Source organism: Dunckerocampus dactyliophorus, chromosome 11, assembly GCF_027744805.1.
Source record: "Dunckerocampus dactyliophorus isolate RoL2022-P2 chromosome 11, RoL_Ddac_1.1, whole genome shotgun sequence".
Classification (NCBI taxonomy): domain Eukaryota; kingdom Metazoa; phylum Chordata; class Actinopteri; order Syngnathiformes; family Syngnathidae; genus Dunckerocampus; species Dunckerocampus dactyliophorus.
The window spans coordinates 25,034,498-25,060,557 of NC_072829.1; the positions used below are offsets into that span (position 1 = coordinate 25,034,498).

General features: G+C 39.9%; 1 protein-coding gene across 2 annotated transcripts; it reads left to right on the plus strand.

Annotated features, from left to right (window-relative positions):
• The first annotated feature begins 628 nt into the window (after positions 1-628).
• On the plus strand, positions 629-25,469 carry atp10b (ATPase phospholipid transporting 10B). Of its 2 annotated transcripts, XM_054792618.1 has the most exons (21): positions 629-4,513; positions 8,546-8,750; positions 8,998-9,083; positions 9,747-9,853; positions 10,252-10,383; positions 10,621-10,748; positions 10,824-11,076; positions 11,873-12,072; positions 14,439-14,597; positions 16,895-17,393; positions 17,480-17,580; positions 17,667-17,793; positions 17,869-18,053; positions 19,511-19,778; positions 20,303-20,379; positions 20,639-20,764; positions 20,851-21,051; positions 21,894-21,974; positions 22,044-22,148; positions 22,240-22,412; positions 23,429-25,469. In XM_054792618.1, exons 1-21 carry the CDS (start codon positions 4,104-4,106, stop codon positions 23,703-23,705), a joined length of 3,900 nt encoding a protein of 1,299 aa, XP_054648593.1. In that variant the 5' UTR covers positions 629-4,103; the 3' UTR covers positions 23,706-25,469. The 2 variants fall into 2 exon arrangements, with proteins under 2 accessions (XP_054648593.1, XP_054648594.1); XM_054792619.1 differs by lacking the exon at positions 22,240-22,412.
• The last annotated feature ends 591 nt before the right edge of the window (positions 25,470-26,060 follow it).

Sequence of the window (26,060 nt, forward strand, 5' to 3'; positions counted from 1 at the left end):
GTTTGACCGCTCGATACAGGCTACGCCAATCGATGCCAGCGTGTTTGACCACGTATTGCTGTTAGACTTTTCTTGCATCTTTCTTTACACGCTGTCACCGGCAGCAGCTAGAATTATCCGCCTAACTTCTGGTCTTCAGACTCCAAATGTGACTTGTTGCCACAGTGACATTTTGTTTTTAAAACAAACATGCCGTTAGTTGAGAGCTCCATCCATCCATCCATTTTCTATGCCTAATTACTCGCACTTGCTGCTCACACATACACAACTTTTAAATGTATGGCTGAAGAAATGTTAAAGCCACACTGAAAAGAAAAAATGAACAGTACATACTATGAAAGGAGAGTAATATTCTTATGAGATTTAAGTTGAAATTTTACAAGAACAAACTTGATTTTTTTCAAGAATGAGATTGGAATTTTAACATTCCCTGGTCAAAATACAGCTATCATGAATGAAGTGTCTAAAAAAGAATTTATTTTTGAGAAAATACAACTTATTGAACAATAAAAATAAAACATTGACAAATAAAACTGTTATATTGATATTTTTTCCAATTTTTTTTTTATTAAAGTTGTAATAATTTGGGAATTTTGACATTCTTTCATCAAAATAGAACTATCGTAAAAAAAAGATGTCTAAAAGATATGACTCTATTCTCTAGAACAGGGGTCACCAACGTTTTTTCTTGCGAGAGCTACTTTTAGAAAATGAAAATGGCCACGAGCCACTCATTTTTGTAGAAATGATTTTCAAACCTTATTTCAACCCAAACAAATCAAATAGGCTTGTTTCACCAAAACATTCACAAAATGCTGGTATCCACAACTCACATTTTATGTTTCAGAATACATTTCTTTCTAGTGTTCTCACATTATTAACTGAAAACCTGAATGAAAAGCAGGCCTGCGGGCGCCTCATGTGGTCGTGGGGGGCTACCTGGTGCCCGCGGGCACTGTGTTGGTGACCCCTGCTCTAGAACATACAAGTTATTTGTTGTAAAGTGTACAACTTTTTTCTCCTAACTAAGAGTTTTTTTCTTGACTTTTCCCGCTTGCAGTGTCGTTCATTAAGTTTATAAAAAATGGAGGCCAGGTGAAGATGTTCACAACAAAACCAGAGAAGACACAGCCATGCTCTTGTTTGTGCGTGTGTGTAGCTCATGCTTCTGGATGTTAAAAAAAAAAAAAAAAAACGGGCAAAGTGGTGTAAAAAGTGATGTTATGTCATGTTATGTTGTTTTAGGGTCCTCCATGCATGGCTTGATGTACTATTTCACTACAATAGACGCACGGTTGCTGTCATTGTGGAAAAAAGGGCATTAGTGTTGGCATCTATTAGAAAAGCGGGGAAAAGGCAGATGCTTTCGACTTTGTAGTGTTTCCGTGTCACTGGTCTAATTAAGGATGCACAAACCTCTGCTCTGCGGAGTTGTGTCTGTGTGTGGACGTGCGCGCTCCCAGCTGCGCCACTTCCATACAGTCCATGTGCCAGCCACCCAGAGCTGATTCTGGCACATTACACACCTCCTTCATCTGCACAAGGGCAACATGGCAAAGCGTTAAAACTTTGGATTGATCATAAATCATCTCCAAGGTTGAGCTCAACATAATTAAAAAAAACAACAATGAAGGTCCAGCCAGGATGATGATGTCCATCCATCTTGGATTTAATATCACTGTCTAATGTAAGCTGTTCATTCAATCAGGCGGAGCACTTAGGTTCGGTGTGTAAGCGTTATTGATGGCTGACCCCTGTGCAAATCTGACTTGTTTGAACAGGTTCAGCAGCCTGATATGGAAAAGACAACATATGTCAACATGAGGAAGTGGAAGGCATCCTACATACATGCCATCTGTGCGAGAGGCTGCTTTGTTGTATGCAAACACACACACACACACACACACTCACACACAGGCAAGACACATTTAAACATTCAGCCCATATCAGTAAAGCTGTCACCAACTCTCTTGCAAAAGACAAACAAAGATAATTCCTTTATCTTTAAACGGGGTGTTTTGTCTGACGCATGCCGGAAACGTGCATGCAGGTTACCAGAAGAGAAAGTCATAATATACCGAGCAAAAAAGTGCTCAGGTTATGAGTTTAAAGTCGTAACATTCTGAAAAAAAAATCCCAAGAATATTGGAAATAAGTCGTAACATGACCCGAAATAATAGTAAATAAATAGTAAATATTAATAGTAAATTTTTATATGGGGGCTAAATCATTATGTTGTGATAATAATGTTGCAATGTTATGAAAAGAAGTTATGTTGTTTCCACAATAATGTTGACCTGTTACCAGGCAAAAAAATTCAAATGTTATTTCAATTTTAAGTTGAAGTGTTATGACAACATTATGTCTAATAATATGATGAGGAAAAAAAGCCTCGACGTCATGAGAAGTCAGCTGTAATATTACAAGAAATTTGAAAGGTTATGAGAAGTTCATTTTTATATCATGGGGACAATATATCATTATGTTATGATAATAAATAATAATACCACGGGAAAAACGTAATGTTGCAAGAATGAAGTTGTACTATTAAAGAAAAAATATATCATTTTGTTATTTTAATTCAAAGTTGAACTGTCACGAGAATAAAGTCATAATATTATGACAAGAAGTAGTAATGTTATGAGTTAAATTATTATGAGACTATATTATGAGAGCAAAGCCGTAAAGTTATGAGAAATACGTTGTAATATTCCGAGAAGTTGTAATGAGAATAAAGTCGTAACATTATGAGGTACGTGAGACGTGAGAATCAAGATGTTGCGAGACTAAAGTTGTACTATTACAAGAAAAAATATATCTAATTTTGTCATTTAAATCGAAGTTGAAATAATGTAATAATATAATATTATGGAATAATATAACATAATGAAATAAAGTTGAGATGTTATGAGAACAGAGTCATAATAGTATGAGAAAAAGTAGTAATGTTATGGTTTTATTATTATGGGACTATAGCATGAGGAAAAATCCATAAGCTTATGAGAAATAAGTTGTAATATTACGAGAACTAACTCGTTATGAGAAATCAGTAGTAGCATTACGGGAAATAGGTTGTAATGAGAATAAAGTCATAATATTATGAGGTAAAAACAGTTGTAACGTGAGAATAAAGTTGAGATGTGACAAAGTCGTAATTTTATGACAAAAAGTGGTAATGTTACGACAGTAAAGTGGCTATAGTATATTAAAAAAGGTTGTATTGTTTAATACTATACTATGAGAACAAAGGCTGAAAATTTGCAAGAACTGAGACCTAACATTACGTGAAATAAGTCGTAAGAGAATAAAGTCATAACAACATGAAAGAAAAATTTGCAATGTTATCAATATAGTCATAAAATTACCACAAAAAGTGGTAATATTCAAATAAAGTAGCAATACTACAAAGAAAAAAGTCCAAGTTATGAGATATAAGTAGTAATACTTTGTGAAGTTCTAACTGAGTAGTAACGATAATAACATTGTAAGAATGACACCATGATAGGTCATTTTAAAGCTTTTTTTTGTTGTTTATAAATGTGACTTATAATATGCACAGTTTGAATGCTTGAAAGGAAAGAAGCAACCTAATATAAAAATATACAGTAATATATACTGTATACAATGTACAATACAATAGCCTGGTTGCATAAGTGTACAAACAGTAAAACTTGTAATGCGAATGACGTCACATCTTCTCAGGATAATATTTGCCCACTCTTCCTTTCAAACATCCGCCAAATCTGTCAGATTGTGATCTCTTCTGCACTTTTCAATTGGATTTAGGCCTGGGCTCTGGCTGAACCATTCTAAAACTAGAATTTTGGATTCTGCTGCAATAGAAAAACGAGGTACGGTAAGTTCATTATTTATTTTTTTTATTAACTTTTGGGTAGTACAGGTGTTACCTTCTCTGGGAGATGTCATGACTTTAGGAATGTGAACACACCTGTCAAAAGCGAGGGGCGGACTCACAGCAAGGTGTGCTGTCACTTGTTTGCATCGGGCCACGAGCACGCACACACAAGCTGAAAGAGTGAGTGAGGCAGCGGAGAGAGAATGGGAAGAAAAGGAGCGTGCTGACAAGCAAGGAGAGTGCTGCCATGGTGTGGTGGAGCCCTCTGTCTCTGATGAGGGACGCCCTCAGAGGTCAAAGGGCGCGTGACAAAGACCTCCGCCACTTGGTGTCTAATCTTCCTTACGAGGGCCTGGAGAAGAGGCAGCAACCCAACCGCTACTTTCCGCGAAACGCCATCAAGACCACCAAATACACCCTGCTCTTCTTCGTCCCCATGAACCTCTTTGAGCAGTTCCACCGCCTGGCCAACATCTACTTCATGGGCTTGGCTATTCTCAACTTTGTCCCCGTGGTGAACGCCTTCCAGCCCGAGGTGGCTCTCATCCCCATTTGTGTCATCCTGTCTCTCACCGCCCTCAAAGACGCCTGGGAGGACTTCAGGAGGTACCAGTCGGACAGGAAGCTCAATAACATGCCGTGCTTCATCTACAGCAGGTAATTGGCCTGAAAAACGTCCTGAGTGCGAGGGAAGGTGCGTTCATGGCACCTCCACACTAAATGTGCAGATCTTGTGCTACGGTCTGTGTGTGCATGTGTGTGTTTCTTCTCCTCCTCTTCCTCTGTGTTTCAGCCCCTCGTGGGAATTCTTGACTTAGAAATAGAAATAGTGTGGGAGACGATTCCTCTTTTGAAGAGGCGCACAACAATATCTCTCACCACGGCATTGTGCACATTTGATGAAAGCCTCAACTGGATGTTGTGTCAGCAGAGACACAAAGGTTAGCGGGTGTCTATTTTTGAATCACTGGTGTAAAATCAGTGATTTACATATTCCGTCATTTTTCCCAACTCTTTCGCTGGTGTGATTTTGGAGTACTGTGGACGCTTCCTCTGACTGAAGCGTCCTGCAACACTCCCGAGTCGGGGTGTCATGAGTTCTTGCGAGATTAAAACATGACAAGATTTCTGTCTCGCAGAAGTAAATGAATCACACGATAAATGAAAATGGATTCCATCATTTTAGCGGCCACCATATAGCGGCATGTCTGTTTTCCTCGTCTCTTGCCTCTAAACAGGCAGGAAGGGCGTTCACTCTGTGCATTGGTTCAGCACCTAGCCTCGCCATAGAGCAACAGTGTTCCATAGAACAACGGTGAACAGAGTGAGCCATCTTGCCAGTCATACTAACCTGGAGCAATGCAATGCAATGCAATGCAAGGTAACTTAGTAGAAGTTAGGAGGAAAAAGACTCTTGCAAGCATGGGGAAATTAATAATGAGCAAGGTGAGACCATCAACACGAATGACCCAGTATGCCGAATTTATGCTAAAGTGCAACATAAAAGGCAACAAAACGAACTTGCCCACGTCAAACATACCCACCCGACCCGGTTTTCACCATCTGGGAAAAGAAATACACATCGAGGTGCAGACCCTTCGTCCCGACAGTCAACACGCACTGAGACGTTTGGTCGGCAAAGTAAATACAGGAAACAGCGAAAAATTGGGATGCTTTATTTGGGCACTTGATTCCACAGACTAGTTTGTTAGGCCATACAATAACTGAGATATATGTTTAGCAATACTTTTTGTCAAAAACCAAATCCTACAAGAACCGGAACGTACGAAAAGTGCTTTCATACTGTGCACAAAAAGTCGTCAGGAGGATATGCATGTGTGCAAGCCCGGGTGGCCTCGACTGCAGACTGAAGACAGACACTCATCACTTTGGCCTCAAGCAATGAGATAAGCAGTTCTTGTGCGTCTCTCCTGGCTCTCTGCTTGTACCTGCTACACTTTCATTATGACCATGAGTGGTTTAAAGTCAATGCAATCAAACAGATGGCTAGTTTCCAAACGTCAACCACACATCCAGAGCAAATGCCTTGACATGTCTTATCATCTGGGCCATCTTATCTCTTTTATCGCCACTTCACACTCTTGTCAATCCTCCCGCGTTCAAGTTCTTGCTGTCCTTCAAGGCCAGCATGTCAGGAGTTCACCTGAGGCTCTTCAACTGTTTTGGTTTTTTTAAATGAAGGGAAGCTGAACACGTCTAATCATAAGAAAAATGGCAAGACACTGAAAAGAAATACATGTTTTTTCACCTTGAACTAACTAATCTTATAGTAAAGAAATAGTAAATCCCCTAGGATTTTTTTGAAGCTGTAGTGGTGGGCTGCACGGGAGGGCAGACTGCCGCCGTTGTGTCGTGCCGCTGCTGCGTCTGCAATTTTTTTTTTATTATGACAAATAAAAAATTGTTATTAACTTATTTAACTTTTTTCAATAACCAGCAGAGCATGAAGAGAGAACATTGCAAAACTGTTAATTTAATGGCAAAGTTGCTGAGAGCACTTAAAGCGTCTGTTTTAGAGTAATACATTTTTTTTTTAATTTTTCAACAATATGTGTTTGGTTCAAAATAACACAATTAACAAAATTAATAGTTTAAGTATTTTTGTTATAGAACTCTGTCCTGTATAAACAGTATAAATGCAGAGTCAGGGGTTATGATAGCAAGGATGTATCCAACTTGCAGCACTATTAAAACTACTTTGATAAAAAGAAAGGAGATATGAGCTATTTGTGTTTTATGTGACTGCCAACATTTGTACTTCATTTACAAAGCACATCTCCACTCAGTATGCTCATTTGTTAAACAGGCGTCACGTTTGAATAGAACACTTATAAAAAGAGGTGAAGCAAATATTCTTTGGTGAACTACTCAACATCAGCTGGTGAGCTACTGCTAGCATATGAGCTACCTGTTGGAGACCACTGTACGGTTGTAACGATTCATTTTAATAACCGATACAATTCACGGACTAATAGGCATTAGCACTCCGCTAGCAAGAACAGACTCTAGATAAACCTTGCGCCAAACCTTGAAAGGAAATTAATTGAATAAGCATTGAAAAAGCCACTGAAGACACAAATCCTTTAGAATTTGTGTTAAGTAAGTATGCTAAAATGCTAAGGTAAGATGAATTATGGCTACTTACCATTACCACACTAGGTTGTCATGGGGACTTGTGTACATGCAATAGTTTGCTGTCATTGTATCATGGCCTGTTATTGTTAAGCCTTGTGGCCCTAAAAAAAAGATGGCTGATGGCAATTAGCATTCTGTTTTCAAGAACTGACTCAATGTGACCCGTGAGCCACATGTTAAAAAAAATTAATTACTGAATGCGTTTAAAATGCATTTAATATAAAATAGAACCACTGAACACCAGGACACAGAGTCTGTGTTACGTAAGCATGCTAACACCGCTAAGGTACGATGACTCATAGATAGATCCGGTTCCTTGTCTTTTTTTCTTTTAAGTGGGGTTAAACATGCTGTTGTGCTCTTAGAGCCGATGTATTTTTTGCATTAGTATTTTACACAATGCACATATTTTGGTAATACATTTATTTAAGACAACAAAATCTGAGGAGTCTCTTGGGAGCCGAAAGAGCCGGCTCTTTTTAGTGAGCCAAGCCAAACTATGTCATGTCGGACATGCCATGGCTGACTCCATGCAGTGTTAACATAATGTAATGTAAGGTCATGTCTTATCAATGTAACATTACTGACGTCGAGTGACCAAAATACTACATATGATGTGTCTTTTGATATTCTTTTACTAATAATAGGCCATAGTCAACCACGAAACAGCAATCATTTATTAATTAATTGTAGAAAAACGCGATAGAGTAACGCAGCGATGAAAACTTGTCAGATATATTATTTTATGCATAATAACACATGGTGTTTAATCTGTCTGTATTTGAGTCTTTGGTTATAGATAGTATTTTGTATTTCTGTTTAACAATCTTCTGTCCATAAAGAGGAGACATACTGTAAATGTATTGAAATTATAAGGTATGTTTGAGTAAACTTCAAGTATAATTAGAAATCGAAGGACTATTCACAAGCATAATCCAGGTTTATCACTTTTTCTCTTAACTTTTTGAGGCTCGTCCTTCTTTTGGAGTGTTGCAAATAAACTACAAAAAGCCAAACAAAAAAGCAAACACTGTAGTTAATCCTTCACTGAACTGAGGTCTCGGGACATATGCTGAGGTCATGCATGACTTTAGGGAGGTGTACACAAAACGACAGTGTATTGAAGACTAGTATATGTGTAGTACTTCAGGAAAAACTGCATCATATTATGAAGAATGTGACAATGCGCACGTTTGACGACAGATTACGTGTGCAGCTTAGTGATGCGTAATATACCATGCTAAAAATACATACACTCCACGTCATTGTGGCCAAGGTGTGGTGTGTTGTGAGGAAGCCACCCAATCAGGTCGTACATGAAGGGCAGCATACCTGCAGACGTCTGTCACTGGTTGTAAAGCCAGCACTGCAACACAGCTACACGCAGATACCTATACATACACGATACACATAATGGTTCCACAGGAAGCTGCGTTCGATCTCCTCTGTAGCTCTCAAGCGATGTTTATGAGTGTAAAAAAAACCCATCATGTCTCCTGTGAAAACAAGGATGTGAATTGCTGTGAATTTCAGGAAAGACAAGCAGTTTACGGAGCGACGTTGGAAAGATGTGCAAGTGGGTGATTTCTTGAAGGTGCTTTGCAATGAAATTGTCCCTGCAGACCTTCTGCTCCTGCACACATCGGACACCAACGATGTGTGTCACATTGAGACAGCCAATCTGGATGGAGAGACCAACCTAAAGGAGAGGAGGGCGGTGGCCGGCCTCTGCGTCACGGTGAGGAATACTAGTAATTAGCGTCTTTATTCTAGTGATTCCTGATGACGGTTCACACAGAGTAAGATGACGTTCCTTTCTAACTGAACATATCCACAGTTAGTGATAAACGGCTGCCGATCTGAATATATACCTGTTGGATGACATACCTGAGATGCAAACTGCATGTTGTCTTGCTGGATGTCACTCTGGAAGGACAGGTTATATGACATCTTAAATGCTTCTATTCCAACTCTCTTTTGCACAGGAGCCTGACTTTGAACCTGAAAGTTTCAACAGCATTGTGGTGTGTGAAAAGCCCAATAACAATCTGAATCACTTCAAGTGTTATGTGTGAGTATCAAATACATAGGCAGATCCCCCGAACTGTTTTTTTTTTTTTTTATTCCTGCCCACTTGCTGCAGAATTTTAATACATTCTTGGGAATTATAACACACCTTCTTGGTGTGGTCTAAAGCAGCGGCTCTCAAATTGTGGGTCAGGACCCAAAAGTGGGTTGCAGAACATTCTGGGTGGGTCGCAGACAGCAAGTCATGACTGTCGCCTGTCCATTGTTGTGTATGTGTTCCACAGCGGTTGAAGAAACTCTCATATCGCAGCGGCGCATCATAACATCTTAAACATAGTGGAACACATTGCGCGCAGTGATACGACGGGAGAGAAAGTAATGCCGAGCGATTGTGAGGTCTGATTTTTTTTGAGGAGACATTTTTGTGATGCCAATGTGTTACTCTTTTGAATGCACATTGCTTTGAGAAGCCAAACTCTCAACACAGGTAACCATAAAAAAAAACAAATCACACTTATGGAATCCTGTCCTGACTGAGCTAAAGTCACGCATTATAATGGTTTGACCTCTGATTTGTGAGGCATATTCCAGACATTTTTGGTTGAGCTTCAAATTGTACCACTTTTTGGGGTGTTCCACCCTACAGCTAATGTCTATGTCCAGCAAGTTTTTAGAATGTAAAGGAGTATTCTTTCTTCTACCACAGGGAGAAAGCAAATAAAGACAAGGTGGGTGCTGGAATAGAGAGTCTGCTGCTTCGAGGCTGTACTGTCAGAAATACAGACCATGCTGTTGGCTTTGTGGTGTATGCAGGTATTGATCATATTCACCTGCCATGACCTTCATGTCTGTAGGCTAAGTGCAATTGAATGCATACTGTTTATCAGTGTTTTTTTTTGGACTGTGTTCTTTCAAGTGACCCATATCTGGTATCGCTATGCTTTGCTTAAACAAAGTGGCAGCTACCACACACAAGTAAACAAACATTACATATAGTTTAGTCCAACTCACAATGACATGCCAGCATTTGCAGATGAGTACTCATCACAAAGCCAGAATGATCTCTGTGTCCCCAATTGTCCTCCTTTGTCTCGCTATTAAAGATATTCAAGGTATATTTATCACTTTTCTTTCAAGGTTAGGCCCAGGGCTCACACTGAGTATCTGTTATTGCTAAGTGAATGCTAACGCTTCCTCATTTCATCTTCAAGGCCATGAAACCAAGTCAATGCTGAACAACAATGGGCCAAGATACAAGCGCAGCAAACTAGAGCGGAAACTGAACGTGGACGTCATCTTTTGCGTCATTCTCCTCCTCGCCATGTGTCTGGTCGGCGCAGTAGGTCTGTGATGAATTACGCAACTCATCCATGAAATCGTTACGCAGATCAGTTTATGTTTAAAAGCTTTTACACTTGTGAGTGGGCATTTCACTTGCACCAGCCCTTGATCAGTCACTTTGGCCTCAAGCCCACTATGCTGTATGACGGTGGGGGGAGGAAGAGAAGGTGTGGCGCCAAAAATAGCCTCCCTCCTTGCGCCAGTCGATGTGATTAAGCCTCCTGTCCCCACACATTTAGGTCACTACTTTTGGCGGCAGACGCTACCTGGCGTGCCCCCTTACCTGGTCCCTGACAGCAACGGTCACCTGGACGGTCCCGGTCTGTCCAGCTTCTACATGTTCTTCAGCATGATCATCCTGCTGCAGGTGGAAAAGAGTCTTCACTTCAAACTATATTTTAGCTCCCCTTTTTTCACACCTTGTGATCTCATCCTCTTCCAGGTCCTGATACCCATCTCACTTTATGTTTCCATTGAGCTGGTGAAGATTGGCCAGATCTTCTTCATTACGAATGACATAGATCTTTATGACGAAGAGACAGACGGCCGTATACAGTGTAAAGCCTTGAACATTACAGAGGACCTGGGTCAGATTGAGTACATCTTCTCAGACAAGACAGGAACGCTCACGGAGAACAAGATGGTGTTTCGGCGTTGCTCCATCATGGGGACAGAGTACCCGCACAAAGAAAACGGTAAACATCGGCAAAGCTTTTACTTCAGACATACTTCATTCAGTTATTATGTATCACACCAATAGTATTTGCGTTCCATGTTAGCATAGTGAAAGTTGCCCTCAAGCACGAAGAGTTTAGTAAGTGTCAACAATATCAACAGAGAAACCAATAGTGACTTGATGTCCTGCAAATACCAGAAAGTGATTTCTTTTGCAGTGTTTAACTTCTACAAACATTTGTTCACCTCACTGGAATGCGCACATGTTAGAAGGTGTTGTTTCGTGACCCTTGAGAAAGGCAGTAAACAATTTATGAATTGATCGCTTCAAAATACTTATTACTGTTATCCCTCTTTTATTGCGGTTAATTGGTTCCAGACCCGATCGTGATAAGTGAAATTTCGCGAAGTAAGATTTCTTTCTTAGAAATGTAATATTTTCATAGTTAGAGCATAGAAAACCTGTTTTCAACCTTCTAAATACAGTTTTTAACATAATTAGAGCCCTCTAGACATGAACTAACACCCATATAATCACCTTTACAGTCGTATTTTTATTATAATCGCATGTTCCACATTTATGTTGCTTTCTTATTATGATCCGTAATTCTAAGACTCAAGGTCTATGATAGATAGTTCAGCAAATATGACTATTGCATTGCATGTGGGTATACTGTATATTAGGATTACATTAGTTATTGTACACTTGTCAGGATATTTTTGTTTCATTTCAGCATATCCTACTAAATTGCCAGTCTTTGCTTATTTAATGACTTTACTCCATCAATAACATAAAACTGTTCTGGGGATTTGTAGCCATCCGTTTGGCTGTTATTGATGAGCCAGATTCAGAAGAGGAGGTCATCTTTAACCAGCAGCCGCAACCTTCACAGCCTGGATGGTCTCTGGACGCTGAGGACAGCAACCCCGAAGGCACACAACATCACCATGGAAGCAGACACAAGAGCAAGTTCGCAGGAAACGCCCAGAGCAACGTGGCCTTCAGCAGTCCACTGGTAAGATGAGCGCTCAGTCAAGATTTACTTCTACAGATGCTGGAGGGAGGGACTGGGGGTTGTGGACTTGCTTGGTTGCTCATGAGCATCTAAGCGAGTCAGTTCCACTAGACCGGGGTGCTCACACTTTTTCAGCCTGTAAGCTACGTTTAAAATGACCAAGTCACAAAGAGCTACATCCTACTATAAACATAGAAAATATATACATTTAGTATATTTATAAATATGAATATTTATGTACCTTGAACCTGTATATCAGCCGTCCACATACTTTCTCAGTTTGTAAGTCGACATGATCTATCTCTTACTATAAAACAGTAGTCGTAAACTTTGAAACTACAATAGCAAATACTAATGATTAGTCTTTCACATTCACAGTTTCAAAGTTTACAGGTAATCGAAGTAGTTGATATCATTCAATAATTCACAATTCAATTAAATATGGCAATAAAGTGTTCATTATACACACAGTTCATGTATTACGTGCAGTTAGCATTCGCTATCAAACATTAGAGACATACAAGAAATGAAAATTATTATGCAAAAGACAATTCAGCCGAGGTGAAGGCGACATATTTAAAAGGTTTCAGCAATGGCCACATTTTTCAATGAGTCATGAAATAATAGTCTCACAAACGGAAGTGTAGAAAACACGCATCTTTGGAAACAGTGTTTATAAAATGTGCTATATAAATAAAGTGGATTGGATTGGATTGTCGTATGACATCTACAAAGTGCTGTGTATTCGATCGACGCACACTACCATTGTAATCGACTGGTAGCTCGCAATCGACGTAATGGGCACCCCTGCACTAGACAGACAAAATGGCAGCGTAAAAGGCGCTATAGTGCGTCCAACTGCGAAAATAGATCCTTGTATCCACACTTTTATCCAGATTCTCAACCAAACCAGTGGGTTGTTCACAGATGTGTGGACTCGAGTCACGCGACTTCACAATTTGAATAACTTTGGACTCAATTTGACGCATCATTAAAAACTTGGATTTTGACATCAATGACTCGGGATGACTAAAAATTTAGTCTGATTACTTGAAAATACTTGACATTTTCAGTGAATGTGTTGGGTAAAATGTGTCCCCATTCAAAGTATTCACCTAACATGATTGTTATGATGTAATTTCCAGCAAAACAACACATTTTCCCTTTGAATCTTCCTCACTGAATGCAATTATTAACGTCTAATCAGGTTTAAGAATAAAGAATGTTTGGATTACAGTTTTGTGTACTGACTAAATCCTGAATGCTCTGTAAGTCAGCACTCTTTTTCTGTGACTAAGTCTTGTCGCACTGGTCTTATTTTGTTTAAAAAAGTAAAACAATTCAAAATGGATTCATGGTATTTATCACATTTAATAGATTGTTCCATTGTTTTTTGGGTTTTTTTTTTTGTTTTTTTCCACCCCTGTCCTGTCCAACCTTTAAAGCAGATAGAATTGTAGATCTAAATGCTGTCAAGTGCTCAACAGATTTACTCAGATTGTAAACAGATTGTTCCATTGTTAAAATGGCATTTTATTTAGGAGATGCTAAACAGTGCTTATGACTTGTAAGGACGTGAAAATTTCAAGCCTATGACTTTGGACTGTCTTGTCTTGACTTGAAACCTGACTTGGACTGAGACTTGACTCGAGACTTGAGATTAAAGACTTGATACTTACAAAACGCTGACTTGCTCCCACATCTGGTTGTTTAGCCCATGTGCCACCCTTCTTTAAGTCTGTAGAAATGTTGTATCTGTCCAACTATTTCTTCTTTTACTATGTCAAAATGATTGCTAAAGATCATTAAAACAACAGTGGTGGTGGTCTAAGACTTTTGCCCTGTACTGTATTTCTATAAATTGGGAATAACTTTGGCAAAATGTGATTACAAAGCTCCAAAACTGACATTTGTTTATTCACTCATCCTTGGGTCAGTAGGCCTCGAGCCCGGCGCCCGATGCAGATGCTCAAGCTGTGAGGCGCCTAGTGATGAGCACATTTGTCTTGGCTAAAAGTGTTGGTGACAGGGCATATGGTCACGCTGGGCACCATTTGGAGGAGACCACTGATGTCGCATGAACCGTAAGCGTGCACTAAAGATTCGTCATAATATACGGTAGAGTAGCTCAGAGTCTACGTATTTATCTATGGAGCGAAACAGCGTGATACTGAGAAACGTCCTTCGATGATATTACGTGCAAACATCACACACTTTCTATCACCTTATTTCATGTTATTCTTTGGAAATGTAATGTAGATGTCCCATGAACAAATAACAGCCTCTTCCAATCCTAAATCAGAGAAAGCAACAAAAAAAAAATCACTTGCGATGAGTTAATAAACAGATTCAATTCACTCTCGCAGGAAACGGAGGTGATTCCAGACAGGAAGCTGCTCCAGCAGGTCGGCATTGCAGAGAGAAGCAGCAGCAGCCGGAAGATGGATCCATACCTGGACTTTTTTCTGGCTCTCGCCATTTGCAACACGGTGGTGGTTTCCATGGCAACAGCTCGGAGACAGAGGGTGAGTGTTCTGTTTACTGTCACTGTAGATGGGAAGTAAAGATGGAGGAGAGAAAAGATGATAGAGGGATTTGTTTTCTTAATAGAAATTGGCTTTTTAGTGACATATACACCAAGGGTGGACAGCCCCTATGGGCTTCTATGACGCTACAATCGTCCCTCGACACTTTGCGGTTCGAATTCTGTGGCTTCACTTCATCACGGCCTATTATTAGTCACAAAATATGCATTTTGAAGCTAATTTTATGTATTTTTTGTCGCAGCCTAAATAAACTAAAATACAACTATAAGGCATTCAAAAGACACAAAGACGTTGATGTAGTATTTTACACTGGTCACTAGGTGTCAGTAATGTTACTGTAATGTTCACTGAGACACACACAAACCAGACAAATCACAGGAACAACAGGCTTTTATTGCAGGTTTGAATTATCTCGCAACAGACACAATAATCCCTAATAAAAAATCGCTAGTAAAAACACGGACTACTGCTACAACTGTAAACCACACCAAGCTAAAACTCAGCTCTGAGCCCTTGACGTCACTTCCCGTCCGCATGCCACTCCACACTCCCAGAGCACACATTTATAGAAACACACACGAGCACGAATTGTATTTATGTATTAAATTGTTTATTTTATCTGATTATGTCTACTCCATTGGGTAATACAGGGGTAAAGGTGACTATAGGGATGTTATTTCATGTCTAGAGGGCTCTAATAATGTTTAAAAAAAACTGCATTTATAAGGTTGTAAACAGGTTTTCTATGCTCTAACAACAAAAATATTTCATTTATAAATAAGGATTCCTATTTCAGGGAAATTCACTTATCACGGTCGGGTCTGGAACAATTAACCGAGATAAACGAGAGATTACTGTGTACATTTGTTGCACATTCTTTTATTATTGTTTATTGTGAGTATTAAATCAACCACAAACAACACCCCTTTCCTAAAACCGACTTAAAACCTACCACCAACACATTGTAATCAATTGACCAAACTTAATTTTACACAAAATAAAATCGACAAAAGGTTGAATACAGTCTGCTTCAGGACGCTCTTCAACCTCAGATTTCCTCAAATTACAAAATATCTCACATGTCACAAATGTCAAAATGTCACCATCACAAAACCGTTGTTAACTTTATGAACAATGTTTGGACTATTTAACCGCTCTTAAAGGGACTATAAGCAACTGGCTCAAGATTACATTTTTTTAACTAAAAAATATAGGAACACCACCACCGGCTAGCATATGTTGCCAATAGTGGTTTAAAAGAAGAGATCGTACAATACAAAGTCAATATTTTTCACAATTACGAGTTAAACTGCGTAAAAAATGTTTTTGTTCGTCCCAAATAAAGCTGTTTGTATTCACATATATGTCGTATTGTGTACGCACACACAAAAGCAGTCTCAGAGAGGTACCCAACAATTTACATTAATGTTGTTGTTATGATAGGCATTACTGTACATTCAATGATAGCTAACGTGAGTAGCTAAACTTTGCCAAATCACTATCATTCGCTGATAGCAAACATAACTAATGCATGTGCGTTTGTTATACGGGGCATACTTTACATACTCAAAGCAGGAAGAGGATGGGATATAATGCTTGGAGCACATTCGAATGTTGCCGTCATCTAGGCAGCCAGAGAACCCATTGGATACAATCCCTTTATTTTAAAAAAAGAAGTTAGCTACTCTTAATATTAAAACGTAAAAACAACAAAACCCACTTACCTGTAACGAAGACTCAATAATACGTCACGATTCGCTGCTCATAAAGACCCTTTTCATGATTGCACTTTGTGTGCATTTTTGGGTGATTTTTTTTTTCCTCAAAAATGTTGATCTGTTTCTAAATTAACATTAAATTTTAAGATTCTGATTTTAATTTTGCCTGTATTAAAGAAAAATAATTTTATTTTAGAATGTCAGTAAATCTTAAAGCTAATTTTAGGTTAAAAAGTCTTCTGAAATATGGTCCCGGTATATACAATATGACTGAGCCAGCTCGCAGGTTTAATTTTGGTTCATGTTTCTGCAAGAATGAGAAATTGAATTTCCAATATCCACTTCGATGTGTAGTCAGTGCTCTTCATTTGTCTTTGCTAAATGAACTAGATTTACAGGCCAGTTGATTTATTGTGCTCACTTCTCCTTGAAATGTTCTCTTTACTGTATAATTTATGATGAAGATACAAGACAGAGCTGCTGGGTGTTATCAGCATACAGCCTCTGTGTGGTTGGGAACACATGAATATGAAAAAAATTACATTTTCTTTGTTCCAGACACAAGAGTACCCATGTTCCTTCCAGCCAACTAATCCATTGGATAACTTCTCCAACTTTTTGAAGAGAGCGGGTTCATTTCGCAACATATTTGCATCTAAAGCCAAAAGGGACCGAACCTTCTCAGACACCTCTTTTAAAGAGGACGATCGCTTTAGCCCCTCTTCAAAAGTGGACGACTCGGGAGTTTTCACATCACATGGTCAGAGTGAGGAGCCCAGCACGGTGTGCTATCAGGCAGAGAGTCCAGACGAGGCAGCTTTGGTGTATGCCGCCAAAGCGTATGGCTTCACTCTGCTGAGCCGCACCCCCGACAGTGTGACTGTGAGGCTGCCATCTGGCCAGAATCTGGTCTTTGAGGTTCTCGATACCCTCTCCTTTGACTCCAACAGGAAGAGAATGTCTGTTCTGGTGCGACACCCTATCACCAAAGAATTCGTGCTGTACTCCAAAGGTGCAGACTACGCGATCATGGAGCTGCTTGGTGCACCATATGCTGGTGAAGTTTGTCAATACTGTGATGCCCATGACTTCACATTTTAGATGAAAGTATATGAATACCTGTTTGTGTCACAATATTTCCAGAAAATCTCAGCGGATGTCAGAAGAATATCGTTGCAGATACTCAATATCACCTTGACTGCTATGGTAAAGAGGGCCTGCGTACGCTTTGCTTCACTAAGAAGGTGCTGCGCTCAGGATGATGAAGAATCACGAGTAGGTTTGTGTCCTGCAATGGCAACAGCTTCATGTCATCTCGCTTGTACTGCAGGTTGTGAGCTCCAAACACTATGAAGACTGGTGCCTGAGCAGGCAGAGAGCTATGGCTGCCATCGACGGCAGAGAGCAGCTCATTACAGACACCGCTGTGCAGCTGGAGACGAACCTCACCCTGCTGGGTAGAAACCCATTCATCTGCTGTAAAACATACATTTATGATGAACTCTGTCTGTAAATCACATGTCTTCCTGCAGGGGCGACAGGCATTGAGGACCGTCTGCAGGAGAGCGTTCCAGACACCATTCTGGCACTGCGGGAAGCGGGGATCAAGGTGTGGGTGCTGACTGGTGACAAGCCGGAGACAGCTGTCAACATTGGCTATGCCTGCAGGCTGCTGGAAGATGAAGACCTGGTGATTAACATGAGCTGCAAAAACAAGGTGAGGAGACACTTGACTGTCCTCCTATAACTGCTTATCTACACCTCTCACCTAGGTGTAATGACTGTTGGTGCTTCTGGTGGCATTTACACTGCCTGAAAGGGGTGTAAACATTTCAAAGACGTGTGTCCAAGATGTGTGTCCATGTCTCACATAATGATTGTGGATGATGGGCAACATTCCATAAAAATTGCAGTTTTCCTTTAAGAGTTTCATCTTGACCATTTAGTTAATTTTTAATTAAGTATTCATATTATGTTTTTTTAGTGCAGAAAGTCAGGCTCATAAAGGCAATCTAATTGGTTGGTGCTGGACATTTTACACAATATCACTTGAGAATGGCAAATGCAACGGTTAGAAAGAAAGAGGCAAAATGCATGTACCGTAAATCCCTTCTCTTTAGAATGTAGCTGCAAACTGACAAGCAACAAAATAAATCCTGATTTTTAAAAATAAGCCCATCATGACAGGCCAGCATAGCGCCATTCATCATGTGACCACAGCAGCACACGTTGCAATCATGTGACACAAACTGCAACGTAGATCAGAGGTGTCCAAACTTTTTCCACTGAGGGTCACATGGAGAAAAATTGAAGGATATGGGGCCACTTTGATATTCTTCACCGTTTCTTTATTAAACATGCTAAAAGCCATGCAGAAAAGGTCAGAATAAGCTCAATCAATGCCTTTTGAATGACAGCACAGTGCGAGTTTTATGCCTGAATTAAGCTCAGATCTTTCAACAACGACACTGTCTCGTCATTTTAAAAGTCACCTAAACATTTGACCATTTTTGTGGTATAACCGAAGGTCAGGTCCTTCTAAGAAAAGTCAAGGTGTCAGGTCAGCCATTAATGACACTGCAAAGGATGGCACTCTTCCTAACAAGCCGACCAAGTTTGACGCATCAAACAGCCTTAATTGCCATCCGTCTTTTACCTGCTCACGTCTTTTACCTGATACACGGGGAGCTTTTTGGAACTCACCTTGGACTTGTCATGGATGATGGATGGAGTGAATATCTGCCAATACAATAACGAAGCCTTCCATATCTAATTAGCAGCCTAATATTGAGCCCTCACAGGAAATATCTCTCCTCCTGTGATCCAGAGTGGAACCTTATTGGTTCAACTATTTTTACCAGCAATGACCACCCCAGGGATGCACTCCTCCAATCATCACTTCACACTTAATATGACATTTTGACTGCATAGGATTGATGAAAACAAAACAGGATGTGACCCATTTTTTATCATGTTTTGGCTCAGGGGCTGAATTCTTATACAGATGGCCTTGTTATTGCTTGTAGTCAGACTTCATGAACATGACTCAATATTGTGTAGTTCATCAGCTTATACCACGACTTGACAATTTGCTTCTTGCGTGTCCACTGCACATGATTTATTGAATTTATGCGACTCAGAATATTATGAAAGTAAAATGTATTTTTTCTTTAGCTCACATGCACTTCTATCCTGGACTGCACTCTGGAGGAGGTAAAGAGATACGAAAACGACCCTCGTAACGTGGATACGACCCCAGACATCTCTCTGGTGATCGATGGAGGCACCCTGGCCATAGCCCTGTCGCCGGATCTGCAGGGCCGATTTGTGGAGCTGGCAAAGCGTTGCCGCTCTGTGCTCTGCTGTCGAGTCACACCCTTGCAGAAGAGTGCAGTGGTGAAGATCATCAGGGAGAAGCTCAGGGTCATGACGCTAGCTGTTGGTAAGGCAACACCTAGCTGAAAAGGCAATTTTCACAGTTGTTTGGACTTTCATGTGCCAAGATTTAGTTAACATGTTGTCCTACCTTATGGGTTTATGTGTTATTGTTAATGGATTACTTTTCTGTAACATAAATAGACAACCAAAGTCATCATCAGCATTTTAATATGTAACATACAATGCACAATATGGACAAATGTAGTGAGACACACCTCTTAATCAATCAATTAATCAATCAGGGACTGGGCTAGATCTCTTAGTCCCCCGTTAAGCTTCATTCAATGCCTGGCCTCAACGCCAGCCAACAACTTTGGAACGAACAAGAACAGAGATTCTGAGCCAATACCAGTGACATCTGACCTCATAAATGTTCTTCTGGGTGCATATTCTCCATCCCCAAATTTTAGTAGAAAGTCTGGAAAGGCTGGAAGCTCTTATAGCTGTATAATTTACAATTAAACAGAATACATTTTGAAACAGTCAGTGGATATACCTGAACTGACAACATCTGCCATGTGACCTCAGGTGATGGTGCCAACGATGTTAACATGATCCAAGCAGCCGATATTGGGATCGGCATATCCGGTCAGGAAGGAATGCAGGTACAAAGGAACCAGGATCTTTTGCTACACAAATAACCATAAGGCCAGAAACTTCTCAGCACTTCCAGTCTTTCAAATGATATTTTTTCTGTCAACACAAGTCACAACAAGAGTTACAACTGTTCATTAAGTGGAAAATTGACTTACTCTTTGTCATTACATGTCTGTCTTGTTTTCCAACTCTTGTGATCATGTCTATCGGTAATAATATTTTAAATTGAAAAATGACAAATGTGTAATTCTACTGTGTCATCCGCAGGCAGTCATGGCGAGTGACTTCGCAATATCTCACTTCAAACACCTTAAAAAGCTCCTGCTGGTTCACGGACACTGGTGCTACACTCGCCTGGCCAATATGATCATTTACTTCTTCTATAAGAATTTGGTGGGTTGACATAAATAGGGCTGTGTTGTATTTATGATCAACCTGGACGACGAACCAACTTTTGCTTCATGTCATCCATCTCCCAGGCCAATGTCAGCCTTCTCTTCTGGTATCAGTTCTACTGCGGCTTCACAGCGGCCACCATGTTGGACTACTGGTTGCTGATTTTCTTCAACCTCTTCTTCACCTCAGCGCCCCCCATTATGTTTGGAATCATGGACAAAGACGTTTCGGCGGAGGTGCTGCTCGGTGTGCCTGAGCTGTATAGGACGGGCCAAGGAGCAGGGGTCAGTGAATTGCATTTTTTTCTTTATGAGATAATTCATGTCAATGAATCATTTTGGATCATGGAAAGTTTATTCACATATTTGACAATACAATGTACACTATCTCACAAAAGTGAGTACACCCCTCACATTTCAGGAAACATTTGGAAACTTGGCCATACTTTAAAGTAGTAGTAGCAGTGTATAGCTTTTAAAGCAGTATGCATTTACTATCTATTGAAAATGACTCAGCACACAGCCATTATTGTAATTCTGTAATCCTCTTCTACTCCTCCATGATGACATCACTGGTGGAGCTGGTGGACGCTAAAAACCATGTGCTCTTCCACCTTCCCTCCACTTGAGGATTCCCCGCAGGTGCTCAATTGGGTTCAGGTCTGGAGACATATTCCATCACCTTCAGCTTCCTCGGAAAGGCACTTGTCATTTTGGAGGTGTGTTTGGGTTTGTTATCATGTTGAAAAACAACATGTTTCAAAAGGATGGGGATCATGCTTTGCCTCATAATGTCATAGTACATGTTGGCATTCATGTTTCCCTCAATGAACCGCAGCTCGCCAGCTCCTGCAGCACTCCTATAGCCCCGGACCATGACACTGCTTGACTGTAGGAAACACACAATTATATTACTACTCACTTGTGTTGCCAGCTATTTAGACAATAATGGCTGTGTGTTGAGTAATTTTCAGTGGATATTAAATCTATACCACTATAGTACAAGCTGTACACTGACCAAGTAAGTATAAAAGTATATCTAAGTTTCATTTCCATAGTTTTTTCCCTTGAGGAGATTATATGCGTGGTGTTATGCATGTTACATGTTTGATGTATTAACATTTTAGGAATATAGATTGTCCACCTTCTGGATTTCCATGCTTGATGCCTTCTATCAGAGTCTCATTTGCTTCTTCATTCCATACTTGGTAAGAATGTTTGGTAGTTGATTGTACGCTTGTACACAATTATACATTCTAACTTTTGGTTTTCTACAGGCCTACCAGGACTCGGACATTGATGTTTTTACCTTTGGAACTCCTTTGAACACAGTTTCCTTATTTACCATCCTGCTACATCTATCAATAGAGATCAAAGCCTGGGTAACTAACAAACTTTTTGGCACATTTTTTCTGACAAAAAATATGAAACTACAAGCGTTATGTTTTTTTATTCTGTTTTCATGGCTTGCAGACAGTGGTTCACTGGATTATCATGCTGGGCAGTGTTGCAGTGTACCTCATTGTGACACTGCTGTACACCTCCTGTGTTACATGCAACTCGTACTGGACTCTCCAGGCACAGATCATAGACCCTATTTTCTACCTTGTCTGCATCCTCACAACTGTGGTTGCCCTGCTGCCGAGGTATCTTTGTGATTAGCCTCCCCATCTGCTTCCCACTGAACTAACTCACGTCACTGTGAACCAAATATACAGCACTTGAATTTTTACAGTCAACCCCTGACCAATCGCAACAGATCAGGCGTGGTAGGGGTAGCAGGCGTGGTCGAGGGAGCAGGTAGCGGAATCCGAACACGTCGGCCAAGAGGTGAAGAATGTAGATTTACCCTGTACACAGCTTGAGATTTATGGGGTACTTTGTTAAAAGACACTACAGTGCCCCACTGGGATCCATTATCATTTTTAATGCATAACTGTCAACGTTTGTTGTTGCAAATAAGGGGAATTTTCCAGAAAATTTGGGAAAATAAGGGAAATTTTCATCTTTCCACCAGGATTTCCAGCAGCTCCTGTAAAGACACTCCCTGCTGTGGTGCAACCATGTTTTTTCACTCGCGCGTTTTATTTTGAAGGCTTAATTTTTGCGGCTAGAGGATGTGTTACGCCAAAAAATATGGGAGTTAACAGGTACAGACAGGGCCAAAAATATAATATCACGCCAAACATGCCAACGTTTTTGGCCATGACTATACAGTATACATATATGACTATATGCTCATTACAGTGGCTTTTAAGCCATTTAAAGAACGATTCTATGACAATATAATTAAAAACAGAACATTATTATGTTTGTAAAGGTAAAAAAAACCTCTTTATTAACTATTGTAGATAAGACTTTTTTACCCTTTTTACTGGGATGTTACATTGCCTTACTACTTTTCATTATTTTCAAACAAGAGTGATGATATATTTTGTACTGTGTGGTCTTGAGTAACGTCGCCTCTTAACAGTGTCCACATTTTATGTATTATTTTGTAAAATGCAGTGATAACAATTAAGTTTAAAGATGCTTCACAGATTCCCTCAGTTCACTGACGCCTCTCAAAGAGCAGATATTTTGAAGGAATGCCCTGATTTACATCAAAGTGCCGCATATTTTTCACTGGCCTACTTTCTCACCACTGCACTCTCTCCCCCAGGTATGTGTTTCACGTGATGAGGAACTCTATCGCCCCCACTCCGATTGTGCAAGCCAGGCATCTGGACCAACTGGATCCCTCCACAAGAGAAGAGTGGATCAAAGAGTGGAGGGGCTTCAGGGGCGGAGGGCGGGTCAAACGTTCCGAGCTGTCCACGCCACCCTTGCCCGTCCCGGACGTGGCTCCCCAGACACCAACCACCTCAGATTTTTTAGGAGATGAAATCACACTGACATCTTTACAAATAATGACAAAGACTACACACATAATACAATAAAGAAGATAATTTATTCAGAACATAGTTTACACCTGGAAGCAGCTCATCCCAGGGCCGAGCTCTTCCTCCTATTGTGGAATGTTTTCACATCCTCAGCAATGAGAGAAATCCTCACTCAGTCTTGCATGTGAAATATCATCGATGGACCAAAAAAAGCTTGTTGAACCTTTCTCCTTTGCTCATAAGCTGTCACAGTGAACGCGTAAGCCTGTTACATTCTTGATGGGATTTTAGGGCACATAATAACACATGCTAACAGTGGAGAATAGTGAAAATGTGTGTTCTGTAAATGACACTGCCTATATGATGGAATGAATAGTCGTTCAGGCTGGTCCTGCAACTGCATGTAAACGTTTTTTACATTTCCTGTGACACTAACAACTGTTTTGCTCTCTGAGTGCGTGTGTTAAACTCTTCAGATGCACCGGCATAGTTACTACAAGAAAAGGTTAATTCCTTATCACACGAAAAGGATTATGGAAATTCAATGCTTCAGCACAATCCCCGTGTAAAAAAAGAGGTTTGACTTATCACTGGCATACTTCATTATACAGCAGCAGTGCTAGTTATGTAATGTCCCGCGACCTGCTCTTTGATCACTGCTGGCCTCTAGTGTTAGCCAGGAACAACTGCAAAAATGTCAAAGGGACACAAAAAAAACCCGATTAAGAATATAGTCGATAATACTGCTTGTGCCACCTGGTCAAGGAAGGCTCAAAGAAATCTGATGAGGAAGGCCTCTGGACATTTGTGAAGTGTTATGTGTAACTGTGAATGCACTCTTAGGATCAATTTCTTCATTTTAATTTGAATCATACGTGACTTGAACCAGACAAATTAATTATTTTTTTAAATACATAATTAATTAATTAATAACAATTCAAAAACACGTTAATTTATTTGAATAAAAAGCCCAAACAAGTGAATCTAAATACCTTTGCATGAATAGTCTCTTCCAGAGGCTCCATGCTGTTGGCATAAATCCAAAATCTAACTTCTCAACCAGAAAACAGGTAAGGTGAGGTGGGTTTAGGTCTTGGAACACTTCATCATACAGGAAATGTGTGTAAGTGTGTCGCAGGGGTTGTCAAAGTGTGGCAAAGTGAGCCACTTAGAAAATACTGCATATTACAGTTGGGGCCTCCCCTACTTCCAGAAAAAAAAAAATATTTTCTGGAGCATATTTTGTGGAATTTTCTTCTCACCCCAGACACCAGACTGTTTACTCTTACATTGTAGGAACTAAAATCAGTTCATTTTCCCTACGAACTATCTGAAGTTAGCTTAGTATGTTTTAAATATGTCTTTCGTTTGTTTTTCTCAAGCTGATGCACCTGCTGCAGACAATTAAAAATGGTAACTAACAGGTGACATCACTAGGCTTGAAAGATAAGGGGGGCTTAGCCCCGATGGTGTGTGTCCAACATAGGTTTCATCAATGAGTCTTCTCTGGATGACGCCCTGCCTTTTTTCTCCCACGTTTGTAGGATTTATTATGTTATTAACAAATAAAAGAATGATCTAAACACATAGACAAGTACATATCCTATTTTATTCCCCTTGTAAACATAAAGGTAGGTAAACATTGCATAAAATTGAAAATGACTGATTTCATGTGTGAAAAATTTGATATTGATAAAGTCCTCGTGTTCTAATAAAAATATCACTGCCTACCTTATCTTAACTTAACCTTATCTGATATGCCACTTCTGCCTGGTATGGTATAATCCAAGTTAATACTGCCATGCTTTTATTTTGAAGCTTACTTTGTGCATGATGTATGCTGTGTAACTAGATAACATGTATGTTGTCATTTTATTCAAATAATAACAACTTGTATTATTACTTGTTTCGGTGTTTCAGCTATAATTATAGGGCGTCTATAGGAACTTTTTAGGGGGGCTCCATTTGACATCCATAGGGAGGGTCACTGTATATGTGAGAAAAGTTAGGAAAATTCAGAGAAAAATAGAGATGTAGAGACAAACTGTTGTCTGGGGAGCCGAGTGTGATTTTTTAATGGGGCCCACAATTCCTGGCGGTACACCTGTCCATGGTAAATATTGTCAAAATAATTGAAACTCTTGTGTTTTGTTTGCTGGACTCAAAGATGTAAAACTTTTTCTTTGAACACAAGATATCTATCTCTCTCAAATACTGCTCGCAAATCAGTACAATGCAGTTAAAGCTGCACCTTTTGCAGTGGCTTTTTATTGTGGCCAACCGAAGGCACACCTGTGCAAAATTCATGTTGTCTAATCGTCATCTCGCTATGCGTAAATTAGGTGAATGCTCACTAACACAGATTTGTGAGCAGTATCTGAGAGGCATAAAGGTTTTGTGCACCTAGAACAA

Bases quoted from the DNA above. Each gene is read 5' to 3' on its own strand.
- atp10b (XM_054792618.1), top strand. From the start codon at position 4,104: ATGGTGTGGTGGAGCCCTCTGTCTCTGATGAGGGACGCCCTCAGAGGT. The intron at 12,073-14,438 runs GTAAGATGAGCG...TCACTCTCGCAG, and splicing joins TGGCCTTCAGCAGTCCACTG to GAAACGGAGGTGATTCCAGA. The intron at 19,779-20,302 runs GTAAGGCAACAC...ATGTGACCTCAG, and splicing joins GGTCATGACGCTAGCTGTTG to GTGATGGTGCCAACGATGTT.